The sequence below is a fragment of the Bombina bombina genome, chromosome 1, assembly GCF_027579735.1.
Source record: "Bombina bombina isolate aBomBom1 chromosome 1, aBomBom1.pri, whole genome shotgun sequence".
NCBI classification, from domain to species: Eukaryota; Metazoa; Chordata; class Amphibia; order Anura; family Bombinatoridae; genus Bombina; species Bombina bombina.
This window is the reverse complement of record NC_069499.1, coordinates 579,929,770-579,952,722: the sequence shown is the minus strand read 5'-3', so window position 1 is coordinate 579,952,722 and position 22,953 is coordinate 579,929,770. Positions and strand designations below refer to the sequence as shown.

At 40.2% G+C, this 22,953-nt stretch overlaps 1 protein-coding gene across 1 annotated transcript in view; it reads right to left on the bottom strand.

Annotated features, from left to right (window-relative positions):
• The window catches only part of LOC128645668 (uncharacterized), a 305,492-nt gene that overhangs the window by 167,285 nt on the left and 115,254 nt on the right, over positions 1–22,953 (bottom strand). Inside the window, exons 2-3 of the mRNA XM_053698821.1 lie at positions 19,308–19,427; positions 17,481–17,597 (exon numbers count right to left, since the gene is read on the bottom strand). Of these exons, the coding sequence (XP_053554796.1) occupies positions 17,481–17,591 (111 nt within the window). The 5' untranslated portion in view covers positions 17,592–17,597; positions 19,308–19,427. The remainder of the gene's footprint in view (positions 1–17,480; positions 17,598–19,307; positions 19,428–22,953) is intronic.

Below are 22,953 nucleotides of genomic sequence, written 5' to 3'. Positions count from 1 at the left end.
AGGTATGTAAATGTGTATCCTAATAACATAACCAAAAATATGAATGTGTAATTAGCTTAAAGGTGTAACCATTGCTGCCAGTTTAGACAAGCTGTATTTCCCGATGACCTTTTCGCACCTTATCAATTTACGCAGTTTCTCTGCTGCATTTTTAGATATTTTTAACAGAAACATACGCCTAGATTACGAGTTTTGCGGTAACCGGGGTGCAGTGCTAACGAGCAGTTTTCTCTCACCGCTCACTTTTCTGCAACGCTGGTATTACGGGTTTTTACAAACCCGGCGTTAAAAGACAAAAAGTGAGCGTAGAGCAAAATTTTGCTCCAAATCTCACTTCAATACCAGCGCTTCTTAAGTCAGTGGTGAGCTGGTGTAACGTGCTCGTGCACGATTTGCCCATAGGTATCAACGGGTATCCGGCTGAAAAAAAATCTAACACCTGCAAAAAAGCAGCGTAAAACTGAGTAATGCAGCCCCATTGATTCCTATGGGGAAATAAAATTTATTTTTACATCTAACACCCTAACATGAACGCAGAGTTTAAACACCCCTAATCTTACACTTATTAACCCCTAATCTGCAGCCCCCGACATCGCCGACACCTACATTATAATTATTAACCCCTAATCTGCCGCTCCGGACACCGCCGCCACCTACATTATACTTATTAACCCCTAATCTGCTGCCCCAACATCGCTGCCACCTACATTATATTTATTAACCCCTAATCTGCCACCCTCTATGTCGCCGCAACCTACCTACATTTATTAACCCCTAATCTGCCATTCCTAATGTCGCCGCCACTATAATAAACATATTTACCCCTAAACCGCCGCACTCCCGCCTCGCAAACATTAGTTAAATAATATTAACCCCTAATCTGCCGTCCTAACATCGCCGCCACCTACCTACATTTATTAACCCCTAATCTGCCGCCTGCAACGTCGCCGCCACTATATTAAATGTATTAACCCTAAACCTAAGTCTAACCCTAGCCCTAACACCCCCTTACTTAAATATAATTTAAATAAATCTAAATAAAATTACTATCATTAACTACATTATTCCTATTTAAAACTAAATACTTACCTGTAAAATAAACCCTAAGCTAGCTACAAAATAACTAATAGTTACATTGCATCTAGATTAGGGTTTATTTTTATTTCACAGCTAAATTTGTATTTATTTTAACTAGGTAGAATAGTTACTAAATAGTTATTAACTATTTACTAACTACCAAGCTAAAATAAATACAAAAGTACCTGTAAAATAAAACCTAACCTAAGTTACACTAACACCTAACTCTACACTATAATTAAATAAATGAAATACTATTAAATAAATTAAATTAAATTATCTAAAGTCCAAAAAAACAAACACTAAACTACAGATATTTAAACTAATTACACCTAATCTAATAGCCCTATTAAAATAAAAAAGCGCCCCAAAATAAAAAAAAAACCCTAACCTAAACTAAACTGCCAATAGCCCTTAAAAGGGCCTCTTGCGGGGCATTGGCCCAAAGTAATCAGCTCTTTTACCTGTAAAAAAAAATACAAACAACCCCCCCAACAGTAAAACCCACCACCCACACAACCAACCCCCAAATAAAAACCTAAATAAAAAAACCTAATCTCCTCATTGCCCTGAAAAGGGCATTTGGATGGGCATTGCCCTTAAAAGGGCAGTTAGCTCTTTTGCCGCCCAAACCCTAACCTAAAAAACCCCCCACCCAATACACCCTTAAAAACACTAACCCCCCCGAAGATCGACTTACCGGGAGACATCTTCATCCAAGCCGGGCCGAAGTTCTCAACGAAGCCGGGAGAAGTCTTCATCCAAGCCGGGCGAAGTGGTACTCCAGACGGGCAGAAGTCTTCATCCAGACGGCATCTTCTATCTTCATCCATCCGGCGCGGAGCGGGTCCATCTTCAAGACATCCGACGCTGAGCATCCTCTTCAATTTAACGACTAAAGCTGAATGAAAGTACCTTTAAGTGATGTCATCCAAGATGGCGTCCCTTAGATTCCGATTGGCTGATAGAATTCTATCAGACAATCGGAATTAAGGTAGAAAAAAATCCTATTGGCTGATGCAATCAGGCAATAGGATTGAACTTCAATCCTATTGGCTGATCCAATCAGCCAATAGAATTGAGCTCGCATTCTATTGGCTGATTGGAACAGCCAATAGAATGCAAGCTCAATCCTATTGGCTGATTGGATCAGTCAATAGGATTGAAGTTCAATCCTATTGGCTGATTGCATCAGCCAATAGGATTTTTTCTACCTTAATTCCAATTGGCTGATAGAATTCTATCAGCCAATCGAAATCTAAGGGACGCCATCTTGGATGATGTAACTTAAAGGTTCCTTCATTCAGCTTTAGTCGTCGGATGAAGAGGATGCTCCGCATCGGATGTCTTGAAGATGGACCCGCACCGCGCCGGATGAATGAATATAGAAGATGCCCGTCTGGAGGACCACTTCACCCGGCTTGGATGAAAACTTCTCCCGGCTTCGTTGAACACTTCGGCCCGGCTTGGATGAAGACTTCTCCCGGCTTCGTTGAGGACTTCGTCCCGGCTTGGATGAAGACGTCTCGCGGTAAGTCGATCTTCAGGGGGTTCGTGTTAGGTTTTTTTAAAGGTGAATTGGTGGAGGGTATTTTTAGGTTAGGGTTTGGGCGGCAAAAGAGCTAACTGCCCTTTCCAGGGAAATGGGGAGCTTAGGTTTTTTTTATTTAGGTTTTTATTTGGGGGGGCTGGTTGTGTGGGTGGTGGGTTTTACTGTTGGGGGGTGTTTTTTTTTTTTTTTTTTTACAGGTAAAAGAGCTGATTACTTTGGGGCAATGCCCCGCAAAAGGCCCTTTTAAGGGCTGTTGGTAGTTTAGTTTAGGTTAGGGTTTTTTATTTTGGGGGGGGCTTTTTTATTTTAATAGGGCTATTAGATTAGGTGTAATTAGTTTAAATATCTGTAATTTTTTTATTATTTTCTGTAATTTAGTGTTTGTTTGTTTTTTGTACTTTAGCTAATTTAATTTATTTTAGGTAATTGTATTTAATTTATTTAATTTAATTATAGTGTAGTGTTAGGTGTTAGTGTAACTTAGGTTAGGTTTTATTTTACAGGTACCTTTGTATTTATTTTAGCTAGGTAGTTAATAACTATTTAGTAACTATTCTACCTAGTTAAAATAAATACAAACTTGCCTGTGAAATAAAAATATAACCTAAGCTAGCTACAATGTAACTATTAGTTATATTGTAGCTAGCTTAGGGTTTATTTTATAGGTAAGTATTTAGTTTTAAATAGGAATTATTTAGGTAATGATATTAATATTTATTTAGATTTATTTAAACTATATTTAAGTTAGGGGTGTTAGGGTTAGGGATAGACTTAAGTTTAGGGGTTAATACATTTAATATAGTGGCAGCGACGTTGGGGGCAGCAGATTAGGAGTTAATAAAGTAGGTAGGTGGCGGCGATGTTAGGGACGGCAGATTAGGGGTTACTTATATTTAACTAATGTTTGCGAGGCGGGAGTGCTCGGTTTAGGGGTTAATAATTATAATGTAGGTGGCGGCGGTGTCCGGAGCAGCATATTGGGGGTTAATATTTATAATGTAGGTGGTGGTGGTGTCCGGAGGGGCAGATTAGGGGTTAATAATTATAATGTAGATGGCGGCGGTGTCCGGAGGGGCAGATTAGGGGTTAAAAAATGTATTTTAGTGTTTGCGATGCGGGAGGGCCTCGGTTTAGGGGTTAATAGGTAGTTTATGGGTGTTAAGTGTACTTTTTAGCACTTTAGTTATGAGTTTTATGCTACCGCGTTGTACATAAAACTCTTAACTACTGACTTTCTAAATGCAGTAGGAATCTTAACAGGATAGAGTCTACTGCTCACTTTTTGGCCTACAAGGACAGACTCGTACTACCAGCGCTATAAAAGTCCCATAGAAAAAAGACTTTACAAATTTTACGTAAGTAATTTTGCGGTAAGGCCAAAAAAGTGTGCAGTGACCCTAAACCTGCAAGACTTGTAATACCAGCAGTAGTAAAAAAAGCAGCGTTAGCACCTGTTAACACTGCTTTTTCAGCTACCGCAAAACTTGTAATCTAGGCCATAGATTTTTTTTTTTCAGCAGATAAGAGCCATAGGCCCATCAAGAATATATTTATTGAAAAGTATAAGCTTAACTCATGTGTAGGATAGTATTATGCTTATCCCAGGCATTATTACAGTCCACCACAGTGGGCTAATTTAACGGTGTAGCGCAAACGCTATTGCAAGATTGTGGTATTTTTTGCGTTTTGACGAATTACAAGTGGACCAGTGTTTAAATTACTGCAAGTTGCGCTTCCTATATTTTTTCAATGGGCCTATTAACCCTGCCACACCCCATCGACAATTACCCCATAACACTATTAACCCCTAAACTGACACAACCCCTATCACAAACTGCTCCCTTACCTATTGACATCAAACTGCCACATACCCCACCGTTATAAATTCCCTACACTATTAACACCTAAACCACCACACACACCACTGCTAAAAACTCCCTATAATATTAAAACATAAAAAGCCCCTTTACCTCCTCCCAAACAACCCCATAACCTATTAACCCCTAACTGCCACAACCCAATATTGCAAAATACCCCCTAAATTCATACCAGCTAACCCCTCAAGACCCCTAACCTAAGACCCCCTTAGGTACAAAAAATAAAAAAATACTAGCATTACCAAAAACAAAACATACATTACCAAAAATAAAAAACAACAACCAGTAGGACCTATCCTAAAAATAAAATTACCTTAAAAAACCTACCCCTAAAAAAAACTAAAGTAACATTAAAACCTACTCTAAAAATTGCCCTAAAAAGAACATTTCTTGGGCAGTGCCTTAGTTGAAGTGATTAGATATTTTGCATAAAAAAATCCCTATACTAAAACCAAAGTAACCCCCACCCCCCAACAAAAAAACGACTTATCTTTAAAAGACCTATACTAAAACAATTGCACTGAGAAGGGCATTATTTAGCCAGTGCCCTAAAGTAATAATAGCTCTTCTGTATTAAAAAAAATCCTATCTTAATGAAAAAGGGGGCTTTAGTTTTAGGATGGGTCTTAGTAGTGTTTTTTATTTTTGCTAATGTATTGTTTTCTTTTTTGGTAATTTGTTTAGGTTAATAGGTTAGGGGTTATTGTGATGGGGAGTGGCAGTTATAGTGTTAATAGTTAAGGGGTTATTGCAATGGGGTGTATAGGAGTTTAGGTGTTAATAGTGTAGTGTGGTAGTTTGCAAAGGGGAATTTGGTGGTTAAGGGGTTTATAGTGTAGTGGGGTTATTTGCGATGGGGGATGAGGCTGTTAAGGGGTTGATAGTGTAGCAGGACTAAAAGAGTAGGGGGATGTGACAGTTTAGGGGTTATTAGAGTAGGGGGCTTATTGCGATTGGAGTTAACGTGCGATTGTGTGATATTTTCTGCAGTTATACAATTGCTTTTTTCTTAAATTAGAGGAGGTCTTCTACCTACTTCATTCTCATAAACGACCTTCCCCTATTTTCCTCAGGTGCTTGGTAATCTCAAGTAGTGTGTGGATTACAGACATGCTCATTTCTGAGCTTCCTGAGCTGATCTACTGCTTTCTAGTCAAACTAGCTGTACTGCAATATTTCTACAGCTTTATCTCTCTAAAACCTTCTGACAACCTGAGCCTCGGAATACAGAAAATTGCCCGTGAAAAGGATTAAAACAGGCTGCAAAGCTTCAAGGTAACTAAAGGTTTGTCTAGGAATACACACCATCATCTTCAAATCTGGTTAGCATTCTTAACCGTAAGCAACCTGCTGGTTCAGGTTGTCAAGTGCAACAGCAGTAAATCAACAAAAAACTTTCATTACTGTCTCTGCTCCCTTTACTTGTTTCCTTCAATAACTCCTGGATCTACCTATCTACATACATAGTAGCTACAATTTTGACTGAAAAAATCTTTACTTAAAGTGAATCCTGTCACTACATAGCAGCTACATAAGAAGGATACTGTTAAGTTACAACTAAAGTCACGGCTGTCAAAGTCTCATCAGTTTTTCAAAATATTCTTAAGTATCAAAGTCATGCTTCTTTGTATTATTAGGCAGGAGATATTAGCAATACTTATAACTACATTCTCTGCAGTTGAAATCCACAACCCAAGTATCTTAAACAGAAGGCATTACAGGGCATAGGTGTTTTTTAAACATAATTTCTCTATTGATTTCAATGGGGTTACTGTGATATTGTTTCACTATATCCTCTGGTTAACATTTTGCACCCATCGAGTTTTGCGCAAGTGCAACATTTTTACTTTCAACTTATAATACTCGCTACTGTTATGTCTGTGGGATATTTCTCTGTCAGACCAATCATGCCCAGTAGTCTTCTAATCCCGGTGACAAGTGGAAAGATGAAGAAAAACCCCAGGGCTATAGTTAAAGGAATTAAAGGAATAAGGTAGAGCAAGGACAGCCACAAAAACTAAAAAAAAAAGGATTCTTCTAGAGTTCAGTGGTAAAGAGAAAAGTGAAGGTCACAAGGCAAAACAGGATTCAGTAACAGTTTGGCAGTCCAAACTTCAGGATAGTTTTTATGAGATGCAGGACACAGTATAGAAGGTACAACGCTATTTTATTGCAGAGCATAGAAGATTACATCTGGAACAATACATCTCACTTAGTAACTGCCAAATAGACAATAACGGACCTAAACCATGCTCCCATCCAGTGACGTCACTTCCCACTCTCATCACATCTTCCCCCCTTTCAAAGGACAAAGCATACATTTTTCTTTCCATTTGAATACAACAAATAACAAGGTATACAACAATAATTTTATATAGTATATAACAAATAACAGGTTAAAGAAAATATCTGTATAAACTACATGAATTACATCCTGCTTGAACATCGGGGTAGACTACCCTAGTCCACAGTGACCATGGGATTATTCTGCCCATACTTCCAGTCACTGCTCTAACTAGTGCTAATCCCGATAATGGGTCGGAAGATTCACCACTTTTCCACTTGATGTAACTCTACATGAACTGTCCTCTGATACAGAAGAAGGTGATTGAGAATCTGCTGGAGGCAAAGACATATCCCCGCTGTGCTCTTGCTGAGGGGAAGGTACCCCTCATAAAACAGGGGATCCCACTGGCGGTGGTACTGAGGCAACCAGTTCCAAACTCTCAGGTACAGGCTGTTTTCGATTTCGACGTGTGACTGTCCCTCCATCAGTAAGGACTACAAAAGACCTTGGTTCTGGAGAGCATCCAATTATCGTAGCAGGCGTCTTCCATTTTTCTCATCATCCAGTTTAACACTTTGCCCCGCTTTCAGCTCCTGCAAGGGCCTCACAGAGTGTCTCCTGTCATAGAGGAATCAATAGACCCTTTTTGCCTCTTCAACCCTCCTAAGGACCTCGTCCCAAGGAACAGAGCTAGTTGGCTGGAAGACACCCACAGAGGGTAAGGTGGTGCAAATCTGGCACCCTAGCATCAGCTGTGCCGGGATAAACCCCGTGGCCTGAATGGGAGTCGCCCTATAGGACAAGAGGGCCAGATACGGCTCAGATTGCTTCAAAATGAACTTTGTTGTTTGAACTGCCCTTTCAGAAATTAAAAAACCTGCCCTTTCAGCCATTCCGTTGGCATGCGGGTAATGTGCACTTGATGTGGAATGTACAAAATCATATTCTCTGCGGAAAAAACTGAACTCTGTGGAAGCAAACTGCATTCCGTTATCACTCACCAACTCCATTGGTATGCCCCACCGGGCGCACAAACTCTTGAGACGAGTGATAACAGCTTGACCTGTGATTTAATTCAAGGGTGCAATCTCCAAATACCTGGAATAGTAGTCAATCACGACTAGGTACTTTTTTACATGCATTCCGCACAAATCAGCAGCTATTTTCTGCCATGGGCCTGCAGGCAGCGGAGTAGAAATCAAGAGCTCCCTTCTCTGAGTAGGCCTGGCGTTCCCGGTAAAAGGCACATTTTGACACATGGCTTGCAATGTCGGAACTGATCCCAAGCCACCATAATGCTGTAGCTGACCTTTCTCTGCATTTAGTAATGCATAAGTGGCCATCATGAATCCTGTTTAACATCTCTTGCCGCATGCTAACAGGAATAATAATGCAGTCCTGCAACAGCACCAACCCATTCAGCTCCGTGAGCTGCGACCTTTATGACTGGTAAGAACTTAAAGACATCCAGGCTGCCCGACTCTCGGGCCAACCTTCTTTTATGTACTTTATAACGTCTTGAATGTCTGTATCTAAATATGTCTCTTTCCTTATTTGTTCTAGCTTCCCTAAAAAAATGGATTTGGAGGCCAGAACTGAATCTACATACACCTTCACATCTGATTCCATTGAATTTTCTTCAGCAGCAGCCAGCGGGAGCCTGGAAAGTGTATCTGCTACAACCAGTTGTTTCCCCGGCACATGCACTGCCTGGACATTGAACCTGAGCAGCCTCTCTGGCATTTTAGGGGTGCTTTATCAATATCATAGGAATTGATTAGAAGAACTAGAGGTTTATGGTCAGTCTCCAGACTAAATTTCTCTAAACCCACTAGGTAACGCTGAAAGTGCTCACAGGCCCAAACTGCAGCCAGACACTCTTTCTCAATTTGGGCGTATTTTGACTCAGCAGCCGTCAGTGTACGGGAACAGTAGGCAATGGGCTGTAGTTTGCTCTCATTCAACTGCAGGAGGGCGGCCCCTAACCCATAACTGCTTGCATCAGCACTAACCACAGTCTTTTTCTCGGGGTCTGGCTTGATGCCATCCCCATTGATGATATGCCCAAAGTAACATAACTCAGCTTTCCTAAAATGGTATTTCTCTTTATTTAACTTTAGCCCGGACTCTCTAATAGTCTGCAGCACACAGCTCAATCGCTGATCATGTTACTCCAATGTACACCCATACACTATCAGTCGTCCATGACTGCCGTGCCCATGTGGCCCCTTAGGAGAGAACTAATTTCTCTTTGAAATATTTCAGGAGCAGAGGATATCCCAAAATGGAGTCTGCAGAAGCAGAACCAACCTACCGGTGTGATGAAGATAGTCAGTTTGCGGCACTTTGGATCTAGAGGTATCTGCCAGAAGCCGCTAGAAGCATCCAATGTAGAGAAGAACTTCGCCCCAGCCAATTTTGGAGCTATATCTTCAAGTATCAGCAGCACATATCTCTCTCTGTTCACCGCCTCATTCAGCCTTTTCAAGTCTACGCAGATGCGTACTTTCCCATTTTTCTTCGCAACAGGCACAATGGATACACACCAGTCAGTTGCTTCAGCAACCTCTTGAATAACTCCCATATTCTTCATACGCAGAAGCTCCTTCTCCACTTGAGGCATGAGCGGGAACAGAATTCTATGGGGAGTTGTAATGCTGTATGGGACTGCGTCACCTTTAAGTGATATACGGACTGGGTTGCAATTCAGTAGCCCCAATTCACCAAACATATCTTCTGAAATCTCATTCACTCTCGCTACTAGGCCCAAACCACAGGCTGCTTTTTAGCTCAATAAGTTGTTAACACACTGAACTCTAATCACATGCACCCACATGGCAAAAGATGTTCCTGCACAATCAATGCGGCCACCAGGACTATGGACATTAGTTGTAACTTTCGCCAGCTGAGGCTGTCGAGGCAGTTTTATGAATGCTGCAAGGGACATTACAGTGATGTCTGCTCCTGTGTCGATCTTAAAGGTCCCATTACAGTAAGAGTAACCCTCCAATCTTCTTTTGAACTAGGCCGTTCAATAATAGCCCCTACAAAGGACAATTCTTGACCCTCCTGGTCACTATACACCTGCATCTCCTTAATATATTCAGTTTTACACACCACTTCAAAATGGCCCATTCTGTTACATTGTCTACATCTTTTGTCTTTAGCAGGGCATATGACACTCTGATCATGGGTGCGGTTGCACCGTGTGCAGCGAGCATGCTGCACCCATCCACTTCTGCGCCTATCTGTTGCCCTTGGTCTACCGCTTACACTGTGCCTTTCACTAGCAGCTCTCCTGAACTGCTGCACTTCGTCTACAATACTCTCAGACCTCAGATCAGCACTTTGCTTTTTCACCAGTTCACTCTGGCGGGCCATCCTAATAGCCCCATCCAATGTTAAATCAGCCTCTAACTGTAGCTTCAGTGAAATCTCGGCATCTGCAATTCCTATGACTATTCTGTCTCTGATTTGCTCATCTTTTGCAACACCAAACTCACGGAATTCAGCTAGTTCATACAGGCTGCACACAAATGACTACACAGATTCTCCCACACGCTGTGCACGTTTGTGAAAACAGGCCCTCTCATGAATCACATTTCTTTTGGGCACAAAGTGGGCACTGAGTTTGTTCATAACTATTTCAAAGTCAAATTCTTCCCCTTCTTGGAAAGCAAAGGCATTGAACACTGGCTTCACATCTTTCCCCATAGAATATAAAAGAGAATTAACTTGTACTTCACCACTCTCCTTGTCCAGCTTGGAAGCAATCCTGAAGCGTTGAAACCGCTGACGCCATGTGGGCCAAGCTGCAGGCTGAGAGAAATCAAAAGGCTCAGGTGGGGTAAGCTTCGACATCGTCATCAATCAGGACACAGAAGCACAGGCAAGAACTTCTGACACCATGTCAAGAGATGCAGGACACAGTATAGAAGGTACAACGCTATTTTATTGCAGAGCATAGAAGTATACATCTGGAACAATACATCTCACTTAGTAATTGCCACATAGACAATAACGGACCTAAACCACGCCCCCCCATCCGTTGACATCACTTCCAACTCTCATCACAATAGTAATGGGCTAAGCAAAGATTAGGTTACAAAGCAAGGCAGGATATGGCAATAAACAGGCAAACCAAGCTTTCTGAGTATCAATTGCAAAGAGTAGGTCACAAAATAAAGATGGCTTCCGCAACAGGCAGGCAGTATAAGCAATAATAAGAGCACCCAGGAATATAGCAAGTTTACCTATGCTAAGGCAAAGCAGAAGAGACTGGGACTGCTTCAAATAGGTGGAGGATCGATGGACAGGTGTGTCGAGAGTAACTACAGGGATGCTGTTGTGACGCGCAGCAATTACATCATCACAGCACCTCTGAAAACAAGGAGACAGAAAACGGTCTTAGCAACTGTCGAGAGTCAGAAGATACAAAAGGAGCAGAGGTGGCAGGTTTGTGACAGCTACCCGAAGCACACAACAAGTTAAGTTCTAGCAATGTCAACGTTCAAGCTGGAGCGGTAATTACAGCTCCATTTGTATTCTTGGCCAGTGTTTGTTAGACACATGCATTTTTTTGTCACAAATGAACATCCTTTAATTTTTTTAACGTGGTTAATACTTACCTTACAATGCTCTGGAGAGTGTGCTAACCTGATTCTCCTCAGGCTGTGCAAACAAGACGCTTAGCATGCTTGGGAGCATTAAAGGGATACTAAACCCCAATTTTTTCCTTCATGATTCAGATAGAGCATGCAATTTTATGCAACTTTCTAATTAACACACAAAACAAGGGTGCATTGTGCCTGCTTTATCTGCAGTGATCAGTGTAAAATGTGTGTCAGATTATAGGTGCTCAAATACACACACTTCAAATGTAGTTGTGGGACAATGAGTGAAATAACCTTATGTTTATTATTTACATGTTTCAAAACATCTCCTATTTGTCCCCAAGGTTGTTTTAATATATATATATATATATATATATATATATATATATATATATTTATATATATTTATTTATTTATATATATATATATATATATATATATATATATATATATATAATTTCCAAAGTAGACAATGGCAACAGCACTTTTCTTTAAAACACTTCTTCTTTATTAAAGTAACATTTTAGGACAAAATACAGCGACGTTTCGAGCCTCTTGGGCCCTTCATGAGGAAGGGCCCAAGAGGTTCGAAACGTCGCTTTATTTTATCCTAAAATGTTACTTTAATAAAGAAGAAGTGTTTTAAAGAAAAGTGCTGTTGCCATTGTCTACTTTGGAAATTATATATGGGAGCATGGCAGGCCTCCCAGGCAAACGTGCACTGCAAAGGTAAACCTACTAGAAGCTATACCCCAACTATTAGGGTTACACACACACACAAACAATATATACATATACACATACATAAACACACAATACACACACTGTGTGTATATTTATATATTGTTTGTGTGTGTGTGTATATATATATATGTGTATATACATATATACTGTGTGTATGTGTGTGTGTATATCTATCTATCTATCTATCTATCTATCTATCTATCTATCTATATATATATATATATATCTATATATATATACTGTGTGTGTGTGTATATATATATATATATATATATATATGAAAACAAAATTAAAGTATATATCACTCCTAAGAGCGATAAAATACCAAAAACTGCGCTCTCTAGGAGTTGAATAACTCACATAAAAGTTGTAAATTAACAGATATACCACATATAATATGATCTTTCAAGCACTTAAACTTAATATAAATTCTATGCAGTATATACAATTTTGAAAAAACCTTAATATTGTAATTTGTTAATATATTTGATAAAAAAGGATAAATGAGGGCCCCACACAGTGTTAGGGGATCTAGGTAGGTGCTGGCTGCTGTATTCACAAACACATCCGTTATCCCACGGATAGAAGAAAAGATCTGAGGCAAAGATAAGAACAGAAAAGCGCACAAAAGTACCTACATAGTTCAAATCAATTTTATATTTTTTAAAAAACACACACAAACATATACAAAGTGAGCCCCTTCAGGGTTTCTACTCACAAGAAATGCCCTCAAACAAAATGAGGTATGTACAGGCTCCAAACAGTTAAGTGTTCACTGGCAGTTCTGGTTATTTAACAGTCACCGCGTCCTCAATGCTGAATGGGTGTCCCAGTTCCCAGGATTTGATACACGGGTTATACACTTTAATGTGTCCTCACTCAGCGTGGGCTAAGTATAAATTGTCCCAAATAGAACCGCTGCCAATGCGGCTAGTACTGTTTAAAATTACCGCTCCCTCGGAGCTGCTCAATCAGCTGTTTCACTGATGTCGAGACGTAAGGTGGGCGTGGCCTTACGTGTTTCGTGGTGTCGTCACCACTTTGTCAGAGGTATATCCACGCCCACTCTGTTCATCCTATTTATGCACGATCAGAGTTTGTTGTCAGCCGCCCACCTCAGCCTTCTTGATATATATATAATTTGTGTGTATATACATACTGTATATACTGTGTGTGTGCTCAGGGCCGGACTGGCAATAAAAAGCAGCCCTGGAAAAATATGAAGACCAGTCCTATTTTCTGTTGAGTCGGTAGATTGCACATGCCCCATTTTTCTCAAAGGGGATTACAGGGTTACTCCTTCCCCAATATTTTTTCAGAATTAAATTATATTACTTTGTATTAAATAAAAATTTCAGATTGATGTTATATAGGCACCCTACAACCCTATTGCATCCATTAATACCCCATTTAAATTGTAGCTTTCCAGCCCCAGCTGCTGCAGCCCACCGGGAAATCTCCTGGTATCCTGGTAGGCCAATCCAGCCCTGTGTGTGCTGGTAAATATCATTAATAATATCTGTACAAGTAATGTACTGCTTGGCACTCAAACTTATTGTCACATAAAAGCTTATTTGATCATTAGTAGGGTCATTGGTAGAGATACACATGCAAACAGTGTCCACTGGCTGTGTCATATGTGGGAAACATTCTTGAGATATGACAAATGTAACCCCTGCACTGCCATAAATCTGGTAAATGTAACTGCTGAGGCACTGCCAGACATCTTATAAATGTAACCCCTATACTCCTTGAGATATGACACATGTAACAGCTGTACTTCCAGAAATATAAACAAATCTAACTCCTGCACAGCCAGAGATCTGGTAAATGTAACCCCTGGACTGCCACAGTAGGTCTGTTCTTATTTTGACTCTCATACATGCTTTTTAAATGCGTGCCCCCTTGTGAAAAAAATGCACCCCCATTTCATTCGTTCTGGAGCCGACCCTGGTAATGTCCAGGGTCGGTATAGCTGTTAACCCCTAAACCTCCGGCCTCCCACATCACCGCCACTATATAAACCTATTAACCCATAAACCTCCGGCCCCCCACATCGCCTCTACTAAATAAAGCTATTAACCCCTAAACCTTTGGCCCCCCACATTGCTGTTACAAAATAAACCTATTAACCCCTAAACCGCTTTTTTTTATTTTTTTGGGTTGATTTTTTTTTAGATTACGGCTTTTGTAAAAGAGCTGAATGCCCTTTTAAGGTCAGTGAAAAATAGCTAAATGCCCTTTTAAGGGCAATGTCCATAGAAATGGGGGTTGGTTGGGTGGTGAGTTTTCCTGTTGGGGGGACTTTGTATTTTTTTTACAGGTAAAAGAGATTTTTAACTTAGGGCAATGCCATACAAAAGGCCCTTTTAGGAGCTATTGGTAGTTTATTGTAGGGTAGGGGATGATTTTATTTGGGGGGGGGGGGCTTTTTATTTTTATAGGACTATTAGATTAGGAGGCCTATCTATCAAGCCATCAACTTTCTTGCATTCAACGTCACCAATACGCTCGCCTAACATCGCGGCCGCGGACCTTAATACAATCTCCATATTTATAAAAAAAGCCAGCAAAAAGCCACGCACCAAGTACGGTGCGATGACCAGCGGGCTGTTGTTAACTAGCAGTCATTGATCTCGCTGCTATTCGGCTTTTTACCAACTTTATTTATACCCTATCATTAAACACCGCCACTATACTAAAATGTTTAACCCCTATCCCGCCGCTCCTGGACCCTGCTGCAACTAAATAAAAGTATTAACCCCTATCCCGCTGCTCCCAGACCCCACCGCAACTAAATAAAAGTATAAACCCCTATCCCGCTGCTACCGGACCCCACTGCAGCAAAATAAAAGTATTAAACCCTAAACCCCTGGCCTCTCACATCACTACCACTAACTAAACCTATTAACCACCTAAACCGCCAGCCCCCACATCACCTTAAAATAAATTAAGCTATTAACCCCTTAACCTAACAACCTTCTAACTTTGCATTAAAATAACCTCCCTATCTTATAATAAATTTCAACTTACCTTTAGAATTAAAATAAACTATATTAAACTGTTAAAGGGGCAGTCTAGTCCAAAATAAACTTTTATGATTCAGATAGGGCATGTCATTTTAAACAATTTTCCAATTTACTTTTATCACCAATTTTGCTTTGTTCTCTTGGTATTCTTAGTTGAAAGCTTAACCTAGGAGGTTCATATGCTAATTTCTTAGACCTTGAAGGCCACCTCTTTTCAGAATGCATTTTAACAGTTTTTCACCACTAGAGGGTGTTAGTTCATGTGTTTCATATAGAAAACACTGTGCTCATGCACTTGAAGTTACCTGGGAGCTAGCACTGACTGGCTAAACTGCAAGTCTGTCAAAAGAACTGAAATAAAGGGGCAGTTTCCAGAGGCTTAGATACAAGATATTCACAGAGGTAAAACGTATATAAATATAACTGTGTTGGTTATGCAAAACTGGGGAATGGGTAATAAAGGGATTATCTATCTTTTAAAACAAAAAAAATTCTGATGTAGACTGTGCCTTTAATTAACCTACCCTAACTATTATACTAAAATTACATTAAACTACCAATTAAATTAACTATATTACATATTTAAAAATCTAACCCTACTCAAATTATTTAAATCTCCAATTAAAAATTTCTAAATTACAAAAATAAACAATAAGTTACAAAAAATAAAAAACACCAAAAACCACAATATCAAAAATAAAAAAAGAATTACAGCTACCCTAATAGCCCTATCAAAATAACCCCCCCCCCAAAATAAAAAACCCCTAGCCTACAATAAACTACCAATGGCCCTTCAAAGGGCCTTTTGCGGGGCATTGCCCCAAAGAAATCAGCTCTTTTACCTGTAAAAAAAATATAAACACCCCCCAACAGTAAAACCCACCACCCACACAACCAATCCCCCAAATAAAAACCCTATCTAAAAAACCTAAGCTGAAAAGGGCATTTGTATGGACATTGCCCTTAAAAGGGCATTTAGCTCTTTTACTGCCCAGACCCTACTCTAAAAATAAAACCCACCCAAAACAACCCTTAAAAAAAACCTAACACTAACCCCCGATGATCCACTTACAGTTTTTGAAGTTCCGCTTGAAGGATCCATCCAGTCGGCAAGAAGTCTTCATCCGGGCGGCCTCTTCCATCTTTATCCAGCCGGCAGAGTCTTCACCCATGCGCCCTCTTCTATCTTCATCCATCCGGTGCGGAGCCGGTCCATCCTGAAGACATCCTGCAAGGAGCTCCTCTTCAATACGGTCTCCGCTGTAAACTGGATCTTGAATGCAAGTGACGTCATCCAAGATGGCAGCTCTCATCCTATTGGATGTTCCAATCAGCCAATAGGATTGAGCTCTCATCCTATTGGCTGATTGGAACAACCAATAGGATGAGAGATGCTCAAATCCTATTGGCTGATTGGAACATCCAATAGGATTTTAGCGGATCTAATCCTATTGGCTGAACCTTTCAGCCAATAGGAATGCAAGGGACGCAAACGCAACCCAGGTGGTGAACCAAAAATGGGCCAGCTCCTAACTGTAGAAATAAAAAATGCTATCATGGTCAAACTTCTTCTGAGTGTATGGATATCTAATTATTTATGTTATGTATCCTCAACATTGAAAAAGGCCCATTTACGGGTTGAGACACATATGTGTTATTAGTTTTTACTTGTATCCATCACATACACATCCCCAGACCGATGCCAAGCTTCCAGTGTATTGGCCTTTAATACTTGGGTGATGCGTCTATTTGGTGGTGTAAGCATTAAGGGGTATGAATGTTTGTATGTTGAGGCTATTAGTTGATGTCTGTTAATTCTGACACTTATATATAGCCTTTGTCACTTTGAATGTATTGTTTTATTCCCTCCCAGTGACCTTAAAATTATCTAATTACTCTCCCTATTAGGAGTATTTTTAACTTTAATTAAATCACTTTTTAATTGGTAGAAGATTTTGCCCCAATCCCCTATTGCTTTTCCTATTCTAACTGTTTCTTCTCTTAACCTTATTATTTCCCACTTTTTCATTTGTAAATTAGTTTATTATTATGTAGGAAGGCTGCTCCAGATAGAGGAAATTTTATTCCCATCCATTATCTTCACCAACAATTAACTCAATGCCTGTTGAGTGTCTGCGGTAACACCAATTGGTACTCAGTCAGTGACTCCTTTAAAGGTTAAAATATAGGACCCAATTAGCCAACTAAAAACTCTGGACACATTTTGCCTGGCCAGCTTTATCATGATCTGAAACACAGACCTTCTAATCTCATACCCAGCTCTCCCACAGCCACACATACCTTTTTTTCCATATATGATAATATTAGATCTATGACATCTTGGGAGGGTGGGGGCATGTATCTCTGATACATTGATGAGAATTCATTTTTTTTGAATATACGATTGGCCATCACTCACTAGAAACAAAGAAAAAACAAAAGATTAATGCTATGAGGGTAAAATGTGTTTCTGTTAAAAAGAAAAAACAAACAATTACACTTAACTACATTCTATAATAAATTACAACAATGGTGAAGAACCTCTTTTGTCAGTTGCACTCTCTTGCAAAAGGTTGTCAAATACAATATTATTTAATATTTTAAAATTCTATTATATGAAATGTTAAGTCTAATAATAAATAGTTAAAGCCTATAGCAGCAACTTTGGAATATATTACAGTGATTAAAAGATTGTTTTGTTTTCCTTTTGCAACTAACACAATCCTACTAAGGGCCAGATTACAAGTGGAGTGCTAAATATCGCTTTCATGAAAATAATATTTGCATTCCACTGTGTAATACCAGAGCAAGCTAATGCAGTAGCGGACCTATTCAACAGGGCCCTGGTGCAAAAATAATTTTTTAGCTCCTCCAAAGTTAAATTAGTAGAAAGCAATAGTAATATAAATGCTGCTCTATATAATGATTTTAAGGATAGATAGATATGCACTAATAAAAGCTCCCCTGCTTTAGGATTGTAGATATTCTGCACAAGTTTATGTACAGACTGGCTGCTATGGGCCACCTCTAGCATTTTGGTCCTGGTGCCACTGCACCTGTAGCATCAATGGTAGTTCCGCCCCTGTGCTAATGAGCGCTGGTATTACAAGTTTTCAGCCATGTGAACGCTACCTCGCTTTTGCATTGCTGGAAAGCATTGCCCTTATGAGAGCACGCTTCAATAGGCTCCCATGGGAGCCTTGTTTTGATGTTGTAGTGCAGCGATGGGCAGCAAACTTAAATATATACTGTATGTATATGCTTATATACATATATAATTATGTGTTAATATGTGTATATACGCATATAAACACATAAATATATATTTATATAAGCATATACATATATATTTACTGGGAACCCACAGTTCCCATAGACTGCAATGTAAAGGCACTTTGCAGTGCTGTTTTTTTTCTAACACCTCACTCCCGCCAACTTTAGCCCCAAAATACCGCCTAGTGCAGTTGTTTTATTCAAAGAATAAAGATGTTGCTATATTTATGTTTTAATAAAATATACTAGGCTGTATTTGGGGGCATTTGGGGAACATGTATAAAATTAACCAGAGATAGCGGTAGCAATAACCAGTCATTTGTAATGGACTTGTAATTGTAATCTAGCACTAAATGTATTCAGCCTTCACAGGATGGATATAAATAGTGATATAACGAGGCATATTTAACAAATGTCTGTCGGACCTGATCCGACAGTGCGGATCAGGTCCGACAGACATCGATGAATGCGGAGAGCAATACGCTCTCCGTTTTCAGCATTGCACCAGCAGCTCACAATTGCTGCTGGTGCAACGCCGCCCCCTGCAGACTCACGGCCAATGGGCCACCAGCAGGGGGTGTCAATCAACCCGATCGTATTCGTATTTGATCGGGTTGAATTCCGGCGATTCCTGTCCACCTCATCAGAGCAGGTGGATAGGGTTATGGAGCAGCGGTCTTTAGACCGCTGCTTCATAACTGATGTTTCTGGTGAGTCTGCAGGCTCTGCAGAAACACGGGGCCTCAAGCTCCATTCGGAGCTTGATAGGTAGGCCCCAATGTGTCCACAAACATCTACTGCATCAATATAGTTAATCAATAGTTCATTTGTGAAAGTTGAGGTCCAGTTACTTACACTTCTAAATCCCTGAAGGTGTCTCAAAATCTTGAAAGGTGATTCCAACTCTTGTGACTCTCTGATTATTATTTAATTAGGATTTCAGAATTATGTGAGCTGTGACTTGCAGCTGGCAATCTGCCAAAAAAAAAAAAAAAAATAATAATAATAATAATAAAAAAATATATAGGTATCATCTTTAGTGCAAAAAGTATATAGAGGAGCCAAGGCTAGCCACAGTCATACATTTGTATACAGTAAATTGATTTGCAGTTGTTATCTGATAAAGCCAATTATGGACACATTTGTAACAGAGTTAGCCTTGAGAAGACAGCAGGGTGCATTTCTGGTTCTGAGAGAGCAGAAATATAAAGGATTGTTTAGTTGCTGTAAAATACAGTACTGTTTATGTTTCAGAGCAAGAAGAGAGGAAGAAAACCCCAAAACTATCTGGCTACAATAGTCTAACGGGAAGAGAATGTGTGCCTGTTACATCTAGTAAATAATACCCAGGTAGCATTATCATATTGTCTAAAAGATCTTTCAAATAAAGGTTATATAATTAACCCCTTCACCTCTGTGACTTTTAGAAAAGAACTTGTCCAAAGTACTGGAGAATTTTAGCATTTTTGTTATCACTCCATTTAAACAGAAATAGAGCCTTGTTTTTTTGTTTGATTTTTTATTTTTATTTACCTATCAAAACTATATATATATATTTTTAAGTAGAAAACCCAAGTTATTGATCTAGGCCCCTTTTGGTATATTTTATGCCACTATTTCACCGCCAAATGCGATCATATAAAAAAAAAAATGTTAATTTCTTCTCAAACTTTGGGTTTCTCACTGAAATTATTTACATACTGCTTGTGTAATCATGACACAAATGTTTGTAAAAGCTTCTCTTGGATCCCCTTTGTTTAGAAATAGCAGACACGCATGGCTTTTGGTAATTAAAAGGCAGCTAATTGCAGCTGCACACCACACATCTGAATTTCCTGGCAGTGAAGGGATTAATCAGGTAGCTCGTAAAGGTTAATTTTAACTTTAGTGTAGAGCCCACCCTCACCCTTGACGCTTCCCATCCCCGATCCCTCCCAAACAGCTCTCTTCCCTTCCTCACCACCATCTCAGGTTATGGCAGACAGTCTGCCAATATGAAGATTTAGGGCAATTGTTTTAAATTTTTTGTACTATTTTTGCAGTGTAGGATCCCCCTTACCGTCCAACCTCCCTGATTCCTCCCAAACAGCTCTCTAACCCTCCCCCTCTAACTAGTGTCTGCCATCTTAGAGCTCTCTTCCATTGAGGCTTTAAAAATGGAGACATAAGCTACTGAAGCAGCCAACAGCTAAAAGTAATTTACGGCTCCATTTTAGTACAAGGTTTCCATTGAAATAGTTTCCCCTTTGTGTGCAGTCGTTCTTTTCGTGTAGGTGTAAGTTAGCATTGTCTTAACGCTTCCACCCAATGCTGGATTTCTAAAACATTAATAGGTTACAATGTTAATATGGCCTTACAATACACTGGATCTGGATATACGGCGTTGCATGCATGTGCAGCGGGTATATGTTCTCTGTTGCTCGCTGTTAAAATAAAAAATGCATGCGCAATATCTACCTCTCAACCGCAAACCTCCCACTGCAATAACTAATAAATATATTAACCCCTAATCCGCCAACCCCCATATCGCAAAGTAGCTTTTAAAGTTAATAACATCTAAACCACCCATTTTGGGGGGCTTTTTATTTTTATGAGGTAATTTGTTTCATTTTTTTCTGTCATTTTAGACTTTTTTTTTATTTTTTGTAATTTTAGATTTGATTATTGTAATTTAATTATTATTATTATTAGTATTATCGGTTATTTGTAGAGCGTCAACAGATTCAGCAGTGCTATAAACAAAGGGGGAGTACAACAAAACAATTATAGGGATCAAATGGGTAGAGGGCCCTGCCAAGAGTTGCACTGTTGTAGTTAGCTCTTAAGAAGGTACAAACAGCTGGACTCTTGGGCTTACATGCTAAGGGGGTTCAGGGGATAGCAATGGAGGAGAGGAACTGGTATTAGGAAAGGTTAGAGTAGGTTGTATGCATCCCTGAATAGTAGAGTCTTTAGGGAGCACTTGAAGCTTTTAAAACTAGAAGAGAGTCTTTTTTAGCGAGGCAGAGAGTTCCACAAGATGGGAGCCAGTCTGGATAAGTCCTGTAAACGGGAGTGTGATGAAGTGACAAGAGAGGAGGAGAGTAGGAGGTCATGAGCAGAGCGAAGGGGACGGACGGGAAGGAGAGTATCTGGAGACAAGGTCTGAGATATAGGGGGGAGCAATGCAGTTGAGGAATTTTATGTTTGATCCTAGAGGCAAGAGGAAGCCAGTGAAGGGATTGGCAGAGAGGTGCAGCAGATGAAGAGCGACGTGTAAGGAAGATGAGTCTGTCAGAGGCATTCATTATGGATTGTAAAGGAGCTAGGTGGCAGGTGGAGAGACTAGAGAGGACAGAGTTGCAAATAATCAAGGCGGGAAAGAATGAGAGAGTGGATTAAAAACTTGTGTCTTGTGTAAGGAAGTGTCTAATTTTAGAGATCTTTTAAAGGTGGAAGCGGCAGGCTTTAGCCATGGACTGAATGTGAGGAGTGAAAGAAAGATCTGAGTCAAATGTGACCCCAAGACATGGGGCGTGCGGGGTAGGGGTAATGATGGAGTTGTCGACAGTTATAGAGAGATTGGGGGTGGAGAGTTTTGAGGAAGGGGGGGAAATAAGGAGCTCAGTTTTGGAGAGATTTAGTTGAGGTAGTGAGAGGACATCCAGTTAGAGATGTGAGAAAGACAGTTAGTGACATGGGTTAGCAAGGAAGGAGATAGGTCTGGTGCAGAGAAGTAGATTTGGGTATCGTGAAAGTGGTGACGGGGCAGAGGAGGCCCCAGAGAAGGCTACACTAAAGGTACAGTTTGACAGGTAGGAAGAGAGCCACGAGTGGGCTGTGTCACAGATGCTGAAGTATTGGAGGGTTTGGAGCAAAAGAGGGTGGTCAACAGTGTCAAAGGCTGAGGACAGATCAAGGAGGATAAGCAGAGAGAAGTGGCCTTTTGATTTTGCTGTAAGTAGGTTGTTGGTAACCTTAACAATTGCTGTCTCTGTGGAGTGATGGGGACGAAATCCAGATTGCAGTGGGTCAAGGAGGGAGTTTATTGTAAGGAAATGGGATAGGCGTGCATAAACTAGTTTTTCAAGAAGCTATGATGCAAGAGGGAGGAGGGAAATAGGGCTGTAGTTGGATGGGGAGGTAGGATCAAGGGAAGGTTTTTTGAGGATAGGTGTGACCAGTGCATGTTTCAGCGATGAGGGAAATATACTGGTGCTGAGGGAGAGGTATTACCAGACCTAGGAGTGTGGCTGAAGTGGAGACCCCATGTGACAGAGCAGCAGTGGATGCTGTGTCAAGGGGAGAGAGCCAGGTTTCTGTTAGGGCCAGAAGGTTGAGGGAGTAAGAGATAAAGAGGTCATGTATAGAAGTGAGTTTGTTGCAAACAGAGCAAGAGTTCCAGAGTGCACAAGTGAAAGGGATAGTGGCTTTTGATGCAAGAGGAATGTGAGTAAGGTTGTCAGAGTTTTGTTTTTTGAGTCTGTGGGATGGTACACATGGATGTGCATGGCTAGGCAGT